Below are 18421 nucleotides of genomic sequence, written 5' to 3' on the forward strand. Positions count from 1 at the left end.
AGTTTCTTTTTTTCCTTTTTACATTGAACTTGAATTCATTTGGAATTTATTCTGGTGGGGTATGGATCTGATTTTTTTTCTCCCAAATATTTAAATAATTATCCTAGCGCCATTTATCAGTATCTTTTCTTTCCCACTGATTTGGAAAGCTTCTCTATCATATGCTTTAATTTTTATACCACTGTGTATACACTGTAATTACAAAGTTTGGTACTTCAGGCTTTACATTTTCCTATCTCATGGTTTTGGAATGGTATGTCACTGTTTTTATATTTCTTGATTACTAGTGATGTTAAACCGTTAGTTCATAGTTTTATTGGCCATTCCTGTTTTCTCTTCTTGGTATTGTCTGTTCGCATATTTTGCCTATTTTTCTGTTAGTAGTTTGTATCTTTATGGATTTGTAACAGTTCTTCCTGTATTCTGAGCAGCAGGTATTTTTGGTGAAGTCTGTTGTAACCAGTTTTTCCCAGTTTGTGATTGACTTTTCACCTTGTTACTGTATTTCAGTATAGCTGAATTTGTTAATATTAACTTTATGGTTTATGTATTTGCTAACCTTATTCTTTGTCTAAAAGCCGAACAATTGATCGGCTTTTGAACTGTGGTGTTGGAGAAGACTCTTGAAAGTCCTTCAACTATAAGGAGCTCAACCAGTCAATCCTAAAGGAAATCAATCCTGAATATTCATTGGAAGAACTACTTTGGCCACTGATTTGAAGAGCCGATTCATTAGAAAAGACCCTGATGTTGTGAAAGATTGGAGGCAGGAGGAGAAGGGGATGACAGAGAATGAGATGATTGGGTGGCATCACTGACTCAATGGTCATGAGTTTGAGCAAGCCCTGGGAGATAGTGATGGACAAGGAAGCCTGGCGTGCTGTAGTCCATGGGGTTGCAAAGAGTCGGACATGATTGAGCTACTGAACAGCTACCACCTTAATTTTACAAATACTCATTGATCATTTATGAGTTCTAGGCTGCTTTCCAGTCCAGTCCAGTTCCAGTTCAGTCACTCAGTCGTGTCTGACTCTTTGTGACACCATGAATCATGGCACTCCAGGCCTCCCTGTCCATCACCAACTCCCTGAGTTCACTCAAACTCATGTCCATTGAGTCGGTGATGCCATCCAGCCATCTCATCCTCTGTCATCCCCATCTCCTCCTGCCCCCAGTCCCTCCCAGCGTCAGGGTCTTTTCCAATGAGTCAACTCTTTGCATGAGATGGCCAAAGTATTGGAGTTGCAGCTTTAGCATCAGTCCTTCCAGTGATCACCCAGGACTAATCTCCTTTAGAATGGACTGGTTGGATCTCCTTGCAGTCCAAGGGACTCTCAAGAGTCTTCTCCAACACCACAGTTCAAAAGCATCAATTCTTCGGTGCTCAGCTTTCTTCACAGTCAAACTCTCACATCCCTACATGACCACAGGAAAAACCATAGCCTTGACTAGATGGACCTTAGTCAGCAAAGTAATGTCTGTACTTTCTAATATGCTGTCTAGGTTGAACATAACTTTCCTTTCAAAGAGTAAGCGTCTTTTAATTTCATGGCTGCAATCACCATCTGCAGTAATTTTGGAGCCCAGAAAAATAAAATCTGACACTATTTCCCCTGTTTCCCCATCTATTTCCCATGAAGTGATGGGGCCAGATGCCATGATCTTCGTTTTCTGAATGTTGAGCTTTAAGCCAACTTTTTCACTCTCCTCTTTCACTTTCATCAAGAGGCTCTTTAGTTCCTCTTCACTTTCTGCCATAAGGGTGGTGTCATCTGCATATCTGAGGTTATTGATATTTCTCCCAGCAGACTTGATTCCAGCTTGTGCTTCTTCCAGCCCAGCGTTTCTCATGATGTACTCTGCATATAAGTTAAATAAGCAGGGTGACAATATACAGCCTTGACGTACTCCTTTTCCTATTTGGAACCAGTCTGTTGTTCCATGTCCAGTTCTAACTGTTGCTTCTCAAGAAGGTTTCTTAAGAGACAGGTCAGGTGGTCTGGTATTCCCCTCTCTTTCAGAATTTTCCACAGTTTGTTGTGATCTACACAGTCAAAGGCTTTGGCATAGTCAATAAAGCAGAAATAGATGTTTTTCTGGAACTCTCTTGCTTTTTCCATGATTCAGCAGATGTTGGCAATTTGATCTCTGGTTCCTCTGCCTTTCTAAAACCAGCTTGAACATCTGGAATTTCACGGTTCACGTATTGCTGAAGCCTGGCTTGGAGAATTTTGAACATTACTTTACTAGCATGTGAGATGAGTGCAATTGTGCAGTAGTTTGAGCATTCTTTGGCATTGCCTTTCTTTGGGATTGGAATGAAAACTGACCTTTTCCAGTCCTGTGGCCACTGCTGAGTTTTCCAAATTTGCTGGCATATTGAGTACAGCACTTTCACAGCATCATCTTTCAGTATTTGAAATAGCTCAACTGGAATTCCATCACCTCCACTAGCTTTGTTCATAGTGATGCTTTCTAAGGCCCACTTGACTTCACATTCCAGGGTGTCTGGCTCTAGGTGAGTGATCAGGCTGCTTTACTCACTTTCAATACATCATAGACAGGATACACAAAAATTTCTATAGCTTATATATTTCAGAAGCTCTACATGCTTTGAATTCATGAAAATATTCATGTATATTTTTTTGCTTTTTGTTTTTCATTTGCCAAATCTTTTCTGACTCTTTGTGACTGCATGGACGGCAGCATTCCAGGCTTCCTGGTCCCTTACTGTCTCCCAGCGTTTGCCCAAGTTCATGTTGATTGTATTGGTGGTGCCATCCAACCATCTGAACCTTTGTTGTCCCATTCTCCTGCCCTCAGTATTCTCTAGCATCAAGGTCTTTTCCAGTGAGTCAACTGTTCACATCAGGTGGCCAAAGTATTAGAGCTTCAGCTTCAGCATCAGTCCTTCCAATGAGTATTCAGGGTTGATTACTTTAGGGTTCACTGGTTTCATCTCCTTGCTTTCCACGGAGCTCTCAAGAGTCTTCTCCAGCATTACAGTTCGAAAGCATCTATTCTTCAGCTCTTTGCCTTCTTTATGGTCCAGCTCTCACAACCATATGTGACTACTGGAAAGACCATAACCTTGACTATAGGGACCTTTGTTGGCAAAGTGATATGTTTAACACAGCGTTCAGCTTTTCATAGCTTTCCTGCCAAGAAGCAATTGTCTTCTAATTTCATGGCTCCAGTCACCATCTGCAGTGCTTTCCAAATCCAAGAAGAGGAAATCTGTCACTACTTCCACCTTTTTCCCTTCTGTTTGCCATGAAGTGATAGAACCAGATGCCATGATCTTAGTTTTTTTTTAATATTGAGTTTTATGCCAGCTTTTTCACTCTCTGTCCTCTATCTCATTGAGATGTTCTTTATTTCCTCTTCATTTTCTTCCATTAGAGTGGTATCATCCACATATCTGAGATTGTTGGTATTTTTCTCGGCAGTCTTGATTCCAGCTTGTAACTCATCCATCCTGGTGTTTCTTACATGCTCTGCCTATAAGTTCAGTAAGCAGGGTGACCGTAAGTAACCTTGTCATCACACTCCTTTCTCAATCCTGAACCAGTCAGTTTTTCCATACAGGGTTCTAACTGTTTCATCTTGACCCAAATGCAGGTACAGGTAAGATGGTCTGGTATTTCCATCTCTTTAAGAGTTTTCTACAGTTTGTTATGATCCACATATTCAAAGGCTTTAGTAAAGTCAATGAAACAGAGGTGGATGTTTTTCTGGAATTCCCTTGCTTTGTCTCTGATCCAGCAAATGTTGGCAGTTTGATCTCTGTTTCCTCTGCCTTTTCAACGCTCCACTTGAACGTCTCGAAGTTCTCAATTCAAATAATGCTGAAGCCCATTGTGCAGGATTTTGAGCATAACCTCACTAGCGTGGGAGATGAGTGTAGTTGTCCAATGGTTTGAACATTCTTTCATACTGCCCTTCTTGGGAACTGGGATGAGGATTGACCTTTTTCAGTCCTGTGGCCACTGCTAGGTTTTCCAAATTTGGTAGCACTTTGGATATTGAGTGTAGCACTTCAGTGGCACCATCTTTTTAAAATTTTAAATAGCTCTGCTGGAAATCCATCACAGCCTCCACTAACTTTATTGATAGCAGTGCTTCCTAAGGCCCACTTGACTTCATTAATGTCTGGCTCTGGGTAAGTGACCACACCAACATTGTTATCTGGATCATTAAGATATTTTCCATACTGTTCTTCTGTGCATTCTTTCCATCTCTTGATCTCGTCTATTAGGTCTTTACCGCTTCTGTCCTTTATTGTGTCCATCTTTGAATGAAATGTTCCTTTGATAGTTGCAGTTTTCTTGAAGAGATCGCTGGTCTTCTCCCGTTCTGTGGTTCTCCTCTATTTCTTTGCGCTATTGAAGAAGGCCTTCTTGTCTCTCCTTGCTGTTCTCTGGAACTTAGTTGGTCTACCTTCACCTTTCTCTGTTGCTTTTTCACTTCTCTTCTCTCTTCAGCTATTTGTAAAGCCTCCTCAGACAACAGTTTTGCCTTCTCACTTTGGTTTTCCTTTGGGATGGTTTTGTTCACTGCCTCCTGTACAATACTATGGACCTTTGTTCTTCAGGCACTCTGTTTACTAGCTCTAATCCCTTGACTCTCTTTGTCACTTCTACTATATATTCATAGGGGATTTGATTTAAGTTGTACCTGGCTAGCCTTGTGGTTTTCCCCACTTTCTTTAGTTTAAGCCTGAATTTTGCTATGAGAAGCTGATGATCTGAGCCTCAGTCAGCTCCAGCTCTGTTTCTGCTGTCTGTAGAACAGCTTCTCCATCTTTGGCTACAACGAATGTAATCAATCTGACTTTGATGTTAACCATTTGATGCTGTTCATGTGTAAAGTCATCTCTTTTGTTGTTGAAAGTGGGTGTTTGCTATGACCACTGCATTCTCTTGGCAGTATTCTGTTAGCTTTTGACCTACTTCATTTTGTACCCCAAGGCCAAACTTGCCTGTTACTCCAGGTATCTCTTGGCGTCCTGCTTTGGCATTCCAGTCCCCTATAATGAAAAGGACATATTTTTGTTTTGGTATTAGTTCTAGGAGGTCTTCTAGGTCTTCATAGAACTGATCAGCTTCTTCAGCATCAGAGGTTGGGGCATAGGCTTGAATTACTGTGATATTGAATGGTTTGCCTTGGAAATGAACTGAGATTATTCTGTTGTTTTTGAGACTGCATCCAGGTACTGCATGTCAGACTCTTTTGTTGACCATGATGGCTACCCCATTTTTTCTGAGGGATTCCTGCCCACAGAGTAGACATAATGGTTATCTGATTTAAATTCACCCATTCCCATCCATTTTAGATCACTGACTCCTAGGATGTCTATGTTTACTCTTGCTATCTCCTGCTTGACCATGTCCAATTTACCTTGATTCATGGATCTAACATTCCAGGTTCCTGTGGAACACTGGATTTTAACTTTCATCACCAGACACATCTGCAGCTGAGCATCATCTTCACTTTGGCCCAGCCTCTTCATTCTGGAGCTGTTAGTAGTTGTCCTCCCCTCTTACCCAATAGTGTATTGGACACATTCCGACCTGGGGGATTCATTTTTTGGTGTTACATCTTTTTGCTTTTTTATGCAGCTCATGGGGTTCTCATGGCAAGTATACTGGAGTGGTTTGCATTCCCTCCTAAAAGTGTTTAAATTTTGTTTTTTCACCTTTACGTAATTGATCCACATAGAATTTATTTTTGTTTGTGATTGTTGTTCAATTGCTTAGTCATGTCCGACTCTTGGTGACCCCATGGACTGCAGCATGCCAGACTTCCCTGTCTTTCACCATCTCCCAGAGCTTGCTCAAGCTCATGTCCATTGAGTCAGTGATGCCATCCAACCATCTCGTCCTCTGTCATCCCCTTCTCCTGGCTTTGATCTTTCCCAGTATCAGGGTCTTTCCTAATGAGTCGACTCTTCACATCAGGTGGCCAGAGTATTGGAGCTTTAGCATCAGTCCTTCCAATGACTATTCAGGATTGATTTCCTTTAGGACTGACTGCTTGGATCTCCTTGCAGTCCAAGGGACTCTCAAGAGTCTTCTCCAGCACCGCAATTCAAAAGCATCAATTCTTCTGTGCTCGGCCTTCTTCATGGTCCAACTCTCACATCCACACCTGACTATGAAAAAATGATAGCTTTGACTAGATGAACCTTTGTCAGCAAAATCTCTGCTTTTTATGTATTTGTATGTGATATCAAGTGGAAATCTAGTTTAATTATTCCATCTAGTTAACTAGTTGTCTCAGCTCGTTAGTGACTAATACATTATTTCTCCACTGTTTTGTGGTATGACTTCTATTAGGTATCAAGTTTTACAGGATTTATTTCTGTTTCCCTGCTGTATATTGGTGTTTTCTATGTCTTTGGCATCTGTACCACACTGTTTATTACCATATTGAATCTTTTTCTTTAAAAAAAAAATTACTATTTTTTTGGTTGCACTGGATCTTCGTTGCTGCTCATGGGCTTTCTCTAGTTGGCGCGGCAGCTGCTCTCTAGTTGCAGTGCTTGGGATTTTCATTTTGGAGGCTGCTTTTGTTGAGGAGCATGGGCTCTCAGGCACACAGGCTTCAGTGGTTGTGGTGCACAGGCTTAGTTGCCATGTGACATGTGGGATCCTCCTGGACCTGGAATCGAGCCCATGTCCCTCAAAACAGCAGGCAGATTCTCAACCATTGGATCACCAGGGATGTCTCTACGTTAAGTCTTTTTTTTTTTTTAATTTATTTTTAATTGAAGGATAGTTGCTTTATAAGATTATGCTGGTTTCTGCTGTGCATCAGCATGAATCAGCCACAGGTATACATACATATGTCCTCTCCCTCTTGAACCTCCCTCTCACCTCCCACCCCATCCCACCCCTCTAGATTGTCTCAGAGCACTGGTTTGAGCTCCCTGAACATCCAGCAAATCCCCAGTGGCTGTCTGTTTTACGTGTGGTAGTGTATATGTTTTCATGGTACTCTTCGTTCATCCCCCTCCCTCCTTCCACCCTGCCCGTGTCCACAAGTCTGTTCCTGTGTCTGCGTCTCCATTGCTGCTGTACAAATGAGTTCATCAGCACCATCTTTCTAGATTCCATATATATGCATTAATTTGTGATATTTATTTTTCTGACTTACTTCACTCTGTATAATAGGCTCTAGGTTCATCTACTTTATTAGAACCCACTCAGATGCATTCTTCTTTTGGTTGAGTAATATTCCTCTATATATCTGTTCCACAGCTTCTGTTCATCTGTGGTGGGCATCTGGACTGCTTCCATGTCCTAGCTGTTGTAGATAGTGTTGAGGTAAACATTGGGATACCTGTGTCTTTTTCTATGGGTTCTCAGGGTATGTGCCTGGTGGTAGGATTGTTAGGTCACATGGTAGTTTCAGTCTTAATTTTGTAAGGACTCTATAGTGGCTGTATAGTTACATTCCCACCAAGAGTGCAAGAGGGTTCCCTTTTCTCCACATGCTCTCCAGCATTTATTGTTCATAGATTTTTTTTTGATGATGGCCATTCTGACTGATGTGAGGAGATACCTCATTGTAGTTTTGATTTGCATTTCACTAATGATGAGTGATGTTGAGCATCTTTTCATGTGTTTATTAGCCATCTGTTTGTCTTCTTTGGAGAAATGTTTGTTTAGGTCTTCTGCCCACTTTTCGATTGGGCTGTTTGTTTCTCGTATTGAGCTGCATGAGCTGCTTGTAAAGTTTGGAGATTAATCCTTTGTCAGTTATTTCATTTGCCATTATTTTCTTCCATTCTGAGGGTTGTCTTTTCACTTTGTTTGCAGTTTCCTTTCCCATGCAAAAACTTTCAAGTTTAATTAGGTCTCATTTGTTAATTTTTTTTTCCATTACCCCGGAAGGTGGGTAGTAGAGGATCTTGCTGTGATTTATGTCATAGAGTGTTCTGCCTATGTTTTCCTCTAAGAGTTTATAGTTTGTGGTCTTAGATATAAATCTTTAATCCATTTTGAGTTTGTCTGTGTATGTTGTTAGGAAATAGTCTAATTTCATTTTTTTTACACATAGCTGTCCAATTTTCCCAGTACTACTTACTGAAGAGACTGTATTTTTGCCTTTGTATATTCTTGCCTCCTTTGTCAAGGATAAGGTGCCCATAAGTGTGTGCGTTTATCTTTGGCCTTTCTATCTTGTTGCATAGATATATATTTCTGATTTTTGTCCCTGTACCATACTGTCTCGATGACTGTAGCTTTGTAGTATAGTCTAAAGTCAGGAAGATTGATTCCTCCAGCTCCATTCTTCTTTCTCAAGATTACTTGGGCTATTAGGGGGTCTCTTGTGTTTCCATACGAATTGTGAAGTTTTTTGTTCTAGCTCTGTGAAAAATGCCATTGGTAATTTGATAGCAATTGCATTGAGTCTGGAGATTGCTTTTGGTAGTCTCTTCATTTTCACAATATTGATTCTTCCAACCCAGGAACATGGAATATCTCTCCATCTGTTTTTGTTGTCTTTGATTTCTTTCATCAGTGTCTTATCATTTTTTTGTATACAGCTCTTTTGTCTCCTTAAGTAGGTTTATTCCCAAGTACTTTGTTCTTTCTGTTGCAATGGTAAATGGGATTGATTCCTTAATTTTTGATGCTTTGAAACTGTGGTGCTGGAGAAGACTCTTTAGAGTCCCTTGGACAGCAGAGAGATCAAACCAGTCATTCCTAAAGGAAACCAACATTGAATATTCCTTGGAAGGACTGATGCTGACCCTGAAGCTCCAAGGAATACTTTGGTTATGTTGTGTGAAGAGCTGACTCATTGGAAAAGACCCTGATGTTGTGAAAGACTGAGTGCTAGAGGAGAATGGGGCTACAGAGGATGACATAGGTAGATGGCATCATTGACTCAATGAACGTGAGTTTGAGCAAACCTCGGGAGATAGTAAAGGCATGCTGTTCTTCATGGGGTTGCAAAGAGTCAGACACAACTTAGCAGCTGAACAACAGCCGCATGTGGGTTATCCACAGGAGTTTGCCCTGGAGGACTTGGGTCTGCCCACTGAGTACCAGGTATGGAGGTGACCCAGATGCTTGGATAGCAGGGACCCTGGTAGGGCCAAGTACAGAGGGGATCTGGCAACCACAGGCACAGGAGATGTGGGACCCTTAGGATTTTTTCTAGCCTCTGGAAACTCTGGCCCAGTAAGGATTGAGCATGGAGGTGGCACAGCTGCTTGGGCTGTGGGGAGTCTGGCAGTGCCAGGTGTGTAGGGGCACCAGCAGCCTTAGGTGCAGGAACTATGGCTCTAGTAGAGTCTTTTTCTAGCCCCTGGCATCTGGTATTCAAAGGTCCTTCTCTGTTGCTTACTGCGTCAGGCACTTAAAGGGCCACCCTCTCTGGGGTCTTTTTTGGTCAGCTGCATGTGCTGGAATATGGAGGGAGAGAGGCTCTGGTGATGGCTCCACCCCCTGTGAGTGACTCAGAAGTATTGCCTTGACTCCATCATTGCCTAGGTTTCTTCCAAAGGCATTGACCACTGCAGTCTTCTCCCTCGTGTCCCCTTGGGCCATCTCCTTGCAGTCAACAGTATACTTTGCCGTGAGATTGCTCTCCAACCCATAAGCTCCTGCTCTCAGCCACCATGCATTCCAGGGGACTTCTGTCCCTTTCCAGGGTATGTAGGACTGTGGCGAGGATTGGCTTTGTGGATCTCACTCCATTCAGACGGTCACAGGTCAGCTGCTGCACTCTTCCAACGGCCTCAAATGCTACCCTTGTGTCCTAAACAGTTGCTCTAATGTATCAATCTGACCCCTGCTCCAGTTCCGCCACCCCTTGGGTGCAGGTCCAGCCCTGCTTACTCTTCTCTTTTTCCCCACCTTCCTTCATTCTGCTGAGTTTTGCTTGGATTTATATTTCCTTTCTGGTGGTCAGGGGCTCCTGCCAGCTCTTAGCTGGTGTTCTGCAAGATCTTCTGTATCCGAATGTGTTTTCTTGATGTGTCCATGGAGAAGGATGTACTCCCTGTCCACCTGCTCTTCTGCTATCTTGTCTCCTCTCTATATTAAGTCTTGATATTACAGGTCTGCCTACCTTCATCATCTTCAGAATTGTTTGACCTATTCTTAGCTCTTGACATTTCCATAGGAATTTTAGAGTCAGATGTATTCCATTTATATCTTTGGTTGTGTCTGGCTTCCTTTTCAGGGCTGCTGTTTGCTGTGTCAGAGTAAAATCAAGCTGCATGGGTGGTGTCTTCAAGTTTAATAGTTCTTCTGATCATTGAACTTCTCTCTGCAGCTGCTTGCTTGTATGTTTTGTTTTCTTATTTTCTTCTCCTTCTCTTTCTTGTCCTCTTTTTCTTGTGGCTGTTTTATAAAATATCTACAATTATTTTTTGACTGATGAAAAAGTAGTATAGTGAGAGAAGGCAATTAATAGAGAATGTATAAAGCAAAAGGTACAAATCTCTTTGATAGGTTGCTGGGACATTCTAGATATTTTTCTGGACATATATAACTGTGTTCATAAAAAAGTTGGACATATACAACCGTTTTCATAAAAGAAAAAAAATTGGTTCTATGCAAGCTGGTCTGTAGTTGGCTTTATTTCATTTAGTATTTAAAGGGCATTCTTCTGTAGAGCTAACTCATTCCTTTTGATGACTGCATTGTATGTATATACAGTAATGTAACCAATTCCCTACTTGTAGATATCTACCTACTTTTTGAAGTTGTAGCTACTTTCACATACTGTTGGTCCTCATTGGCAGAGTGGAGCTGTGCAGTGTATGTTCCATCTCCCTAATGTCTTCCCTCTGATTCTTTTCAAGGAGTATTACTGGGGTTCTGCCAAGACTGTTCCTATTTACTTTTTAGTGTCACTGGAACATAACTTTATTAGATGGAAAGAGTGGACAGTTAACCTAGTGAACAGTTAACCTTGGGATGAATTCTTCAGTTTGGTGCTATCTGTATCTTACTAAAAAGACATACTTGCAGGTTTTTTGTTTTCATTTTGTTTTTAATGTACAGTGTCCTGGAGGAGAGTGCCAGTGGTGTAGTGCTGGAAGTAGCAGCCAAACTGAAGAGTTAAGAAATGAACAAATTTGAGAAAATGGAGATGAAACTCTTAAGTAGCTCATTACCACACACTTGATTATAAGAAGTTAGGGGAGCAAGTGAGGCAGTTCTCGGCACTTTGGTTTTTATTGGTATACTTTTTGAAAGAAGTTGAAGTTGGGTTTCTGTGTTATTTAATTTGTCCTTAATCTTCCTAGCCTCCACCGGGTAATGTGAAAATGCCTAATGTACCCAGTACACAGCCAGCAATAATGAAGCCAACAGAGGAACATCCAGCTTATACACAGATTGCAAAGGTTAGTTCATGTTACATGTGTTAATTCATATGGGAAATTATAATATCAATAACATTTGCTTTCAGAGCAAAATACTTCTTTATATAGTGTTCTTATTAATTTTATTGGAGTATAGTTGATTGATCCTTCTTGTTTAATTTTTAACTCACTTTTGAAGCTGGGCTAGTAGTTTCTCAGCCCTATAATACTCATACCTCATTTTCAAAGTATTGATTTGCTTTGCTCCATTATTAGCAGCTATTGAATTCCTGTCATCTTGGTGTATAACTTGTGTAGTGAAATTTTTATTGCTTTGGTCTCACTTTTTAATACACAGTTCCATTACAGTAACAATGATAAGATCAGATAGATATTATTGGAAGAAAGTTAGGATGGCTAAGCAAAGTATATTGGTAGTCAATAGAAGGTGGCAAAAATACCAAGAAAAAAGGAGATGAATAAGATGCCTGGTATTACATAAAGGCAGATGGATTTATAAACCTGAATTTCTTAACCATATCTTCCTTGTACCTCATTATCTTGTAAAATATAAGGAATTATATAGTATTCCTGCACTGGGAACCTTAGGTACCATCTAATCCAAGTCGTAAGAGCTAAATTCAATTGGCCTTTTCTCTATTTGTCCCTTTTCCTCAACTGTTCTGTCTCTGTCCCTCATTCTGATTTAGCCACGGTTCCCCTTAATTTCATTTTCCCAATTACCTTAGGATTATAACTTCTCTCTTTTTTTCTTTTAATTTTAAAATCTTTAATTCTTACATGCGTTCCCAAACATGTATAACTTCTCTTACTGAGAGAATTTTTTCTTGTCCTAATGGGCCCAACATTCCTATTGAGGGTTATTTTCATAACCAGAAGGCCAAAATGGGCCAAATAGTTCCATAATATTTTTTTAAACTGTAATCTTCAGTGAATTCCTCTATTGTGGAATAGTAGTTGAATTAAGTTTCTAGCATAGTAGAGAAGTAGGAGTATAGTAGAAGGAGAAATATTACTGTATTTTCCACTTCTGACAAGGTGTTCCCTTATTTTCTGTTTAGGAACATGCCTTGGCCCAAGCTGAGCTTCTTAAGCGCCAGGAAGAACTAGAAAGAAAAGCGGCAGAGTTAGACCGTCGAGAACGAGAAATGCAGAACCTCAGTCAACATGGTAGTGTCCAAAGATGTTTGAAATAAAAATAACCTCCTTAACAGGCCTGCACCAGCCGTAGGTCATTCGGTCCGTAGATAAAACTCTGCCCTGTTATTCTATCAAGGAGATCAGATATGGCAGACTTCCTGCTTGATACTCTATAGTTCTCTGATCTCGGCTGATTTGCAGTGTTTTAATAGATTAGAACAGTGTTAGACTCTTCACAAGTGAATGAAAATATGGTTTTACTTTATTGTAAATCAGGAGCCTTTCATTCTGCACTTGGACCTTCCGCTGGGTCTACTGAAGCTTTGTGCGTGCATGGGAGTGTACCCTATGTTTGACTGCATTTAGCTGGTAACTTCTGGTTTCTTCAGACCAATTGCAAGTTAATCTGCCCCTATCCTCACAAGTATATCTATATATGTCAAAACCGGGTTTAAAAAATAACACCTATGGTGACTCTAGGAAGCCTGGGTATTTTGATGGTGCCAAATAAGTAACTTCTCTGGTGGTTCAGTGGTAAAGAATCTGTGTGCCAGTGCAGGAGATGTGGGTTTGATTCCTGGATCAGGAAGATCCCCTGGAGAAGGAAATGGCAACCCGCGCCAGTATTATTGCCTGGAGAATCCCATGGACAGAGGAGCCTGGTGGGCTATAGTTCATCAGATCTCAAATGAGTCGGACACAACTTAGCAGACACAGCAACAACAAAGAAATAACTAAGAGGCGAATTGATTATTTGATGTAAAATCCATTCAGGCTGTGACTGCCAAAGATCAGTCAGTTCAAAGGAGAGCTTAGGGAGAGCTAGAAAGTCTTTGATACGAAGGGATGAGAGAGCTAGACAAATTACTGTGAACATGTCTGGATAGTTATGGCATTGACAGTATTAGGAGAGTGATAATATACTGCCTGTTTTTTCCTTATCTTAGACTATAAGTCTAGGGCCTCATGTCATATTTCTTTGCCTTTTCATACTAAAAAAGCTATGGCAATTAAAAAGCAGAGACATTACTTTGCCAACAAAGGTCTATCCAGTCAAAGCTATGGTTTTGCCAGTAGTCGTGCATGGATGTGAGAGTTGGACCATAAAGAAGGCTGAGCACCAAAGAATTGATGCTTTTAAACTGTGGTGTTGGAGGAGACTCTTGAGAATCCCTTGGACTGCACAGAGATCCAGCCAGTTAATCCTAAAGGAAATCAACCCTGAATATTCCTTGGAAGGACTGATGCTAAAGCTCTGATACACCTGATGTGAAGAGCTGTCTCTTTAGAAAAGACCCTGATGCTGGGAAAGATGGAAGGCAGGAGGAGAAGGGGACGACAGAGGACGAGATGGTTGGATGGCATCACTGACTCAATGGACATGAGTTTGAGCAAGCCCTGGGAGATGGTGAAGGACAGGGAAGCCTGGCATGCCACAGCCCATGGAGTTGCAGAGTTGGACACGACTGAGTGAACAACAACAAGGGCCTCAGGAGGACACATTTATCCTGGGCCATTTCTCGCTTGCAACATCAGAGACAGCATCTGTGAAAGGAGGAACTAAAAGTTTAATTGAGATCAGTGTTTCTAAAATTCATGTAACAAAAATCTGTCCTGTTCCCTTAACTTTGACTAATACAGATTGCTTCTATGAGAGATGTTTTAGTAAATGAAATAGTAATGAAGTGTGAGAAATTAAGGGACTTGCTGTAGGTTATACATTTAAGTACTTTTCATCTGTTAACTCATTTCGTCCTCAATACAATATAGGAAGGGTGGTAAGTTGTTCTCACTTTATGAGTGTAGAAACAGAGTCTTCAGGAGGTTGAATAAGTTGTTCAAGGTCTCCTAGACAATGGATGCATAAGTACTTCTAGTTTCAGAGCCTCTGTTCTTTACTCCGGTTCTCAGCTTCTCAAGTAGTGTGAGACTTGTCTGAGAGATGTGTGAACTATATAAAGTTTGAAAGGAGTGATAAAACAGTGGAGGCATGTTGGGAAGAATCAGAAATAGAGGATGCTTTTTTTCCACTATGAAAATTTTCCTCATCTATGAAAAAGTATGTAAAATCGAATTTATGAGTGTGGGATATGATATGTAAAATGAGAAAATGGCCTTTAGGTGCTGTTTTTACTCTTTGTTTTCAATGTTTTGACTTCTTTAGTTTTTTATCTCTCCAATCTCTCCGCCGCTTCCCAAGCCCTATTTTCGGTCTAATTTCTGTATATAGACACATTTTTTCTCCTTACAATTGGAATTTTTTTCTCTGGGTTTTGAAGGTGCTGTAATTCTTAACTTCTTTCTCATGATTGCTTTATGTAGTTTTCACATATTTTTATGCTTTTCTTACATCTCTCCTTTTGACATTCTTTCCAGACTTGGAGATTTCCAAATTTGGTTCTTTGGTATTAGTTAGCTTGCGTTTCTTCATGGGGTTAACAGAAGAAAACTCACAAGTTTAAAAGCAGATTTTGCCTCTTTATGTGGGTTAGGAATTATATTTAAAGATTGTAGATACTGAGGAGGAAATGGTAGAGACTTAAAATCTGCATGGGTTTCATGTGAGAGCCAGAGTCTTAGGACTTTGAAATAACTCTCTTTTTAGGGAAGAGTCATAGCATATGTCCCTATGCCCTTTTTTCCTTTTGTTGTTTCAACTTACATAAGTGGTATGACACTGGAAAATTATTTTACCATCTAATTGATATTCTGGGAAAAATTTTTAAAATAGCTTGGTTTTCAGAGTTGTAGGAATGTAGATATTACAGTGTTATATTTTTAAACTCCTGTTAAAAGAATAGATAATAGTCTTTATTATGAAACAAATAATTACATGCAAAAAGAATAGCAATATTTGTACTTATATAAATAACTTTCTTTCTTTTTTTTTTTGCAGGCAGAAAAAACAATTGGCCACCTCTTCCTGACAATTTTCCTGTTGGCCCTTGTTTTTATCAGGATTTTTCTGTAGATATCCCTGTAGAATTCCAAAAAACAGTAAAGATTATGTACTACTTATGGATGTGTGAGTATAGAATAAATTATATATTTGTTTGAAAGTTTTATATTTTATTGTCAAAAATCTACGTTAAACTCATATATTAAGGCCGCATCATTAATTGGTCCTTTCCTATGGATATTTTAAATTTGAGTGACACAGACGTTTAGTTACTTCAGAATTGTGAGTATGTGGCGGTCTAAGTTCTTATCTGAGGAAGGTCTGTGTACTGAGAACTGGCATTCTTTTGAGGAAGGGACTTCCCTATCATATGGTGGAATTTTGCAGTGATCCTTTTTCTCTGAAAAATCTTATCTAGGTAATAATCCTTTGAAATAATTATTTGTAGGATTTTATGCAAATAAAAGCTGTAAAGCATTAGACTATCTTATAAAAGGGCATAAACTGTTGAAATATTATAAATTATTTCTCTTCGAGCTTTGAGCACTATTTACTGTTCACTTTCAAGTGGAGAGGAACACTTTTATTATTGAAAGTGCTGAATTGATACTGGATATTTCATTAAATAGAACAGTAGGACATACATTTTAGGATGTGATGTTCACAATACTTTGGATATAATTACAGCACATGGAATATTAAAACTAAATGTCAAACTGTTACCAGTTTTTGTATGTACACAGAATTCCCACTTATTGTTTTATTTTTATTCCAAACAGCAGTCTTAGCCCCATTTGACATCATTGTTTTGGTAGGAGAGGTAGCTGCCATGACTTCTTACTTGCACAACTGCTGAGTTAATAAATGCATTGTGGAGTACATTCTTGTTGGAGAAAATTTGTGTGTTCTTACTGTATGATTAAGGAGCCTCTCTCCACCAAATATATGAGATCATTTTCCTAAAAATCTTTCAGCAGCATTGCGAGGTTGCTTTGGAATGTGAGAAGTGATCCCTTATGGATAGTACATGTTTAACTCTTGTTTTTAGTTTCTTTTGAGATTCTGTTGTCAATCTGACTTCTTTGGTTAATCCTGTCAGTAGTGCTACATATTTTTATTAAAGGTCTTGATTCCATATTTGTCCATACTAACAACTCATATTTTATTTGATCAATATATCATTAAATATATGCAGATTAAAATAATTGGGCTTCCCTGGTGGCTCAGATGGTAAAGAATCCGTTTGCAGTGTGGGATTGATCTCTGGGTTGGGAAGATCCCCTGGAGGAGGACATGGCAACCCACTCCAGTATTCTTGCCTGGAGAATCCTCATGGACAGAGGAGCCTGGCGGGGTACAGTGCATGGGGTCTCAAAGAGTCAGACACGACTGAGTGACTAAGCACAGCACATTGGCCTAGCGTTTTAAGTATAAGTTGTTCGACTTATTAGTGAAAAAATATATTTTAGATAGGGGAGATGGGTGTTGGAAGAAAATTCTATAGGGAATTTGGTAAATATAGATTGAATGGGGAAGATGATGAATTTTAACCAAATAGTTAACTGCTTTACCAGTGCTGGAGAAGGAAATGGCAACCCACTCCAGTATTCTTGCCTGGAGAATCCCATGGACAGAGGAGCTTGGTGGGCTACAGTCCACGGGTCGCAAAGAGTTGGACACAACTGAGTGACTTCACTTCCCTTTCACTTACCAGTGCTGATTGTTTCAAAATAGGTCTGTTTTGTCCTAGTTACATATCACTTTGTGAGGTTCTTACGAATAACATAGTTGGCTATAGTTTTTCCCAACCCTGTTCAGTTGGTAGATCTGTATTCCATCCATTTAAGGTTCTGATTTGAAAAAACTATCTGCAACAAAGTACGATCTAGTGCTAGCTTAGTAATGTCTCTCAATTTCATAAGATATAGGCTGTTTTAGTAAGTTATTTTCAAGAAGTCTAGCTTGTTACTGATTTTGGAGTTGACTAATGCTTTCACACTGTAATGGGCTTCCCTGATAGCTTAGTTGGTAAAGAATCCGCCTGCAATGCAGGAGATGTGAGTTTGATCCCTGGGTTGAGAAGATACCCTGGAGAAGGGAAAGGCTACCCACTCCAGTATTCTGGCCTGGAGAATATTATCACACTGTCATAATAATTCTAACAAAAGATAACATTTATCCAGGATTTACTTTGTGCGAAGCACAGAGCTAATCACTGTATATATATTACATTATTAAATCTTAAAACCACACTATGAAGCAGGTATTATATTATCTAGCTTTATAGTTTGAGAAACTAAAGCTTAGAGAATCTGACTAACTTGCCCAAGATTACTCAGCAAGTAAAGTTGGATTCAGATGGCTTGATTCTAGATCCCAGAGTTTAGATTCCCATGTTATGCCACCTACAAGGTACCAAAATAAAGAAGTAATTTACATTTTAAACTCAAATATGATGAAGATATGCTTTCAATGGTACTTTTCTTGAGGCAAGTAATCTCTATAAAGGAACTGAAGCAATTAGAAATACCAATATGAAATTAATCTCAACCTCTTTTTGACTATACTCTTGAATTTAAAGAAGAAAAGAAAAAGAAAACTTAAAAACATCAGCTACGTTAAAGACCATTTATTGAAAAAGATAATATACTGTCCTAAAATTGTTTATTTTAGGTATCTTATATTGTAATGCAGGACTTAGCAAGAAGACTATTCCAATGATGGTTGCAAATTTAGGTCCACTAATACCAGATTTGAGTGCTTAATAAAGCAAATAGAAATTTTATAAGAAGGAGGATCATTCAACTTGCGAATGATATAAACAAAATGGCCTAAAAATTTCTCAAGTATTTTACCCACAATTGAAATCCATCAAGTGGACTGAAGTTGGATTGAAATTAACAACATAGAATCGTGCATTTCACTTTACCTAGACCTTCTGTGTGTTTTTTTTGGTCTCTGTGTAAGAGGACTGATTGTTTAGTAAGTAGACCTACATGTTTTACTCTTCATTGGGATACAAATGATCATAG

The 18421-nt window shown here is 39.5% G+C and overlaps 1 protein-coding gene across 4 annotated transcripts in view; it reads left to right on the plus strand.

The window, feature by feature from the left end:
• Positions 1 to 18421, plus strand: part of SCAMP1 (secretory carrier membrane protein 1) — a 149688-nt gene that overhangs the window by 67740 nt on the left and 63527 nt on the right. For all 4 annotated transcript variants that reach the window (XM_069595366.1, XM_070292485.1, XM_069595367.1 and 1 more), the window contains 3 exons: positions 11273 to 11371; positions 12412 to 12520; positions 15387 to 15515. In XM_069595366.1, coding sequence (XP_069451467.1) covers positions 11273 to 11371; positions 12412 to 12520; positions 15387 to 15515 — 337 coding nt within the window. The remainder of the gene's footprint in view (positions 1 to 11272; positions 11372 to 12411; positions 12521 to 15386; positions 15516 to 18421) is intronic.

Source organism: Ovis canadensis, chromosome 7 (assembly GCF_042477335.2).
Source record: "Ovis canadensis isolate MfBH-ARS-UI-01 breed Bighorn chromosome 7, ARS-UI_OviCan_v2, whole genome shotgun sequence".
Lineage (NCBI taxonomy): Eukaryota > Metazoa > Chordata > Mammalia > Artiodactyla > Bovidae > Ovis > Ovis canadensis.